The sequence below is a fragment of the Adiantum capillus-veneris genome, chromosome 29, assembly GCF_014529385.1.
Source record: "Adiantum capillus-veneris isolate H3 chromosome 29, ASM1452938v2, whole genome shotgun sequence".
NCBI classification, from domain to species: Eukaryota; Viridiplantae; Streptophyta; class Polypodiopsida; order Polypodiales; family Pteridaceae; genus Adiantum; species Adiantum capillus-veneris.
This window is the reverse complement of record NC_140959.1, coordinates 72,575,676-72,580,173: the sequence shown is the minus strand read 5'-3', so window position 1 is coordinate 72,580,173 and position 4,498 is coordinate 72,575,676. Positions and strand designations below refer to the sequence as shown.

Below are 4,498 nucleotides of genomic sequence, written 5' to 3'. Positions count from 1 at the left end.
CTCATAATTTGCATCCCTTCAAAGACCACTAATGGGAAGAGACAATGCTTCTGAATAATACCCTCAATCATCCAGTTAGAAATGCCCAAGATGCTGGAAACCAAAAGCAGTTAACAAGTCTCACAAGAAGTTTGAGACAAATTCTCACAATATTTCCCACATTGTGACTTACCTCAACATCATGAGCTTCTATGAGAAAGGCGCCGCATACCTAGCTAGGTATGATTGGAGGCAAAGGACCGCCGGCCCAGTGGGGGGCGGGGGTCCCCTGCCCCCAATCATACCTAGCTAGATATGAGGTGCCTCTCGAGCAGAAGCTCATGATGTTATGCATTGTATGAAAAACACCGAGAAAGATTCCGATTTCCTACATGAGAAAATTCATAAATCTTCTTGTGTCTTGATGATGCTTAGGCGTAATCACACCTAAGTCCATGGATGTCCCCAAGTACAAGCGACTGTCGTATTTTATAGCCACTTACAATATCAATGCTAAACACAGTAAAAGCTTTGGGTCTATTCAAAAACATCTCTACCAACTTGAAGCCAACTGTTGATTTAAACATGTGCTAAGTTCCCCTCATGCTATCATGAATTCATCCTTTGATTTAAGGACATATTCATGCACAGTAATAAACAAAGATGAAACCAAGAATTCTGTCAAATGAAATTCACCCTATGTAGTTTGATGGTAGCTTTGAACAACAGACCAATCCTCAATACATGCAACCGCCCAACGCAAATGCTTTCCAGCAAATCATGCACATGTGGACAAACTTCCAGATCACCAAAATACATGTACAAGTGTCTTTGCACTCAGACTTGTCAGAATTAATCTCGCAATCTTGTGAGTTATAGAGTTATAATACATAATTAACCATTTCCCATGCAGAAATGTGGCCAAGTTTCACCGCCTTCCTCACAAAAAAGGGAAAAATCCCAACATTCGGGAAATTGACAAAATCTGTACAAATCAAAATGACAAATTCAACAATGGCACCATCTCTGAATGCACTTCTGAAAGCTTATCATTGCAAACTCGCTTTTGCACCCTTCAAGCTCCTCATCACTCCTTCAATCGCCACATCAAAGGCATCCTTTTCTTTTATCGCAAAACCTGAGACTGCATACACTACCTTTGGAATAAGTTGAATGATAGCTTCTTGCATAGCCTGCACCTTCTCAGGAGCAATGGCTTTGAGGACATCCTCGATTTTGGTTCCGTCTCGTACGTCCTGTTTGGAAACAAAAACAGAATAGCTCCCCTCGTCGGCTGGTAAATGCCACTCATATTGCATGTATGCACTCCTATGCCAAAAGAAGACAGGAATGGAGCCAGCAAGCAAACAATCGAATGTTGACCGCCTTGTAAAACTATCCCCACGAGGCTGCAAGCAAAATGTGGAATCCATAAAAAACTCCATTGTCTTCTGATTATCCTCACATGTTCCATTAGAACAATCCAGGGATCGGCATTGCTTTGCTTGACTGCATTGCTCGAACAGAGTGCGTCTAAAGTCGTTCGGAAACTTGTCCCTTGGAGCTCCTGCGAAGGAAAACAAGTAGTTCCTCTTCAATCCTTTAATGTGATTTTGCCATGCTAGCAAATCTGAATCGCTTTGAGGGTGAAAATTGGTTGGATATGGCACACCCATCTCTTTACTATCCCAAGGGTTCCTCTCAATAAGGAGCTTGGTGATGTTCTGCATTGCTGGTTTAGTGAAAAACCCACTTCCCCAATCTTCCTCTTTAAACCTCCTAAAATCCCATGTAATTCTTCCAACCATCATGAAGTGATCCACGCCACCGCTGCTCTTTTTCCAGGCTGGTTGCTCACTCAACCAGTCTGCAAACTGATTGCTTAGTCTATCCCTACTTTCTATAGAGGCACCTGAATGTAAATACCTACCCACATCTAGGCCAGCATAAAATGGCATGTAGAAGGCTGAGGCAACCTCCATCTTGTCTGTGAGACATTCATGCTGTAGAATGCGGTTATGAAAAATTATTTCTGCATTGAACTGGTCCGATGCGTACCACGATCCTTCCTGCCCAAGAGGCGAGGCCGTTCCCAGACCCTCTCCCAGACCTCCATTTGATAGTGTAGGACACAAGTCAAACCATGGGTTAAGGGCAGTGCAATTGGAGATAATGTCGTGGTTGAAAGCAGGAGGTAGATCGTACACATAAATGTAGCCATAAGTACACTGGGAAGAGCTCATTTCTTCATGTCCCTTTTGCTCTATAAGTACTGCCTCCTTCACAGCACCCTGCTTGTTTTCTTTCTCTTCTGGGGCAGCTTGCAATTCCTCAACACTCCGCTCTTCGGTAGCTGATTTGGTGATGGGAGTGGCACTCTCACTTGCTTCCTCTGCTGTTGAAATTTGTAGCGTTCCCTGCTTTGCATCCTTACTGTCTGTATTACCATCAAAGAGAGCCTCTTCAACCCCATCAACTGATGGAGCTGATTGTTCCTTCTCCGAATCTCTGGGACCATGCCCTTCTTCTGCTAATTTGATCTTAGAGACATCATTCTCGCTTGCTTCTTCTACGACAACTTGTTGCCCTTTCTTTGTAGCTTGAAACTCCACACTTGTATCACTGGCAGCCTCTTCAACCTTTCCTCCTAATCTGATATTTTGTTCTTCTGCGACAGCTGGTTGCCCTTCCTGCTTTGTATCTTGAAAGCCCGCACTTGTATCAATGACAGCCTCTTCAACATTTTCTCCTGATCCGACGTTTTGTTCTTCCTTTTCTGCTGAATTTTCAGGGGCATTAGAGGTGCTTCCATCACTCTCCTGGTCCCCTTGTCTTGTCTGAGCTTCCATTCCAGACACTGCTTGCTTGATCTTAGATGCATTTTGATCATGTTCATGTTTAGCCCTCGAATTAGTATGTGCCTTCCTCATGCTCGAAAAGCTTGGATCTACATAGACTGTATCATCCAAAACAGCCAAGCTTTCATCTTCCTTCTTTACAGATATGTCTACAGTTGACCCCTCACTGTCCGAGTTGGATCGTGCGTTGAATGACTCTTTGATGGCAGTGTCAGCCAAAAACTTGTCATCAACAGAGGGTAAGAGGTCATCAGACTGCTCCTTGGTTCTAAGGCTACGTCCCACCTCCAGTTCAGTGTCCCCAGAGCCCTTACTCTGGTCAGCGTGAGCCACATTGATTCTCTCTGTCTCTGACTTTGCACTCTTCTTCAGTAACATTTTCTTCTTGGTTGCCTTGTGTTTAGAGGTTGATTTCTCCTTTCTGTGTGCACGTTTCTTTGACGTTGCCAACGATGCCTCTGATGACACTTTGTTTTCTTTACCCGTCGACAACACCTCTGATGACACTTCGTCTGTCGACATCGCTTCTGATGACACTTCGATTTCTTTGCCCGTCGACATCGCCTCTGATGACGCTTTGCTTTCTTTGTCTGAGAAAGCCTGGGTTTCCATGGACATGCCAGACAGTAAAAGAGAGTTTCTGATTGTCTTTGTGGAAGCTTGAACAGAACTTCCTGACCCTTGCCCCCCCCACACAGATGCTGAAGGTCCTAGCCTTACAATAGCCAGAAACATTATCTGTGCACATAAAAGAACCACAAGTGCAATACGTGCAGGAGGTGACACCCGTTGCAAAGGGGAAAAGTATGGCCTCTTTGTCCCACTAGACGAAGTGGGTGCCCCTGCATTGCACTCCACTACCGGCTTCGATAACCGCCCCATACCATTCATGACAGAGAAATGGTAGATGAGCTCAAATCAACTCAACAGAGCTTGCAGAGCACCATGAACAAAATGCTAGAAAAAGCCATAACCAGAGATAAATCAGGAAGGAATCATAGACAAAGCTCCAATAAGAGGAAAAACAGTAGCTTTGCCTCACCTGTGACAAGGCGAAATAAATAGCAGCGCAGTTGGGCTCCTGCAAAATGAAATAGCCAGCGCTTAGTTCATGCAGAAAAAAGCTGGAGCCAAGAGAGGGCAATGTGGACAGGAACAAGCTGACCTCAATCAGTACTAGGTCGCCATAGCTGGAGCTCAAACAGAGTAGTAATGCTGCGCATTAACGACACTCCTCTGTGCGCACTATAAAAGAACTCGTCGGTGAGTCTATAAAGCAGCGACAATGAGCGTCCCACCTCTCTACGTGAGTCCAGAGGTATCCTGTTTTCCAATGAAATAGACAGCCCACTAGCAATCCTTTACAATATAGTTTATGTGCGTCCATTCATAAAGAATGTCCTTTCAAGTTTCAAGTAGTTTAAGTAGTTTAAGAAAGTAAGGAATTTTTTGTCAAGAAGAGTAGGCCTAGTGGTAAAGGCAGAGGGGCTCTAAGCACACCCACTATGGTTCAACCCCTCAGGGATGTGGTGTGGGTGAGTGGGCGCAATCGCGAAATGAAGTTTCGAACAGCGACGGACAAAGTCTTGGCCTTTATCCAACAATTCGATGCGGTGTTCGGAGATGAGGGCTTCACGGAGTCCTCTAAGCTACGCCATGTA

General features: G+C 44.7%; 1 protein-coding gene across 1 annotated transcript; it reads right to left on the bottom strand.

Moving 5' to 3' along the window:
* Positions 1-746: 746 nt before the first annotated feature.
* LOC147419394 (uncharacterized) lies at positions 747-4,143 on the bottom strand. The gene is made up of 3 exons (XM_086505507.1): positions 4,003-4,143; positions 3,880-3,918; positions 747-3,794 (listed from the first exon to the last, which is right to left on the bottom strand). The coding sequence occupies exon 3, from the start codon at positions 3,726-3,728 to the stop codon at positions 1,029-1,031; it is 2,700 nt and encodes an 899-aa protein (XP_086361633.1). The 5' UTR covers positions 3,729-3,794; positions 3,880-3,918; positions 4,003-4,143; the 3' UTR covers positions 747-1,028.
* Between the last annotated feature and the right edge of the window lie 355 nt (positions 4,144-4,498).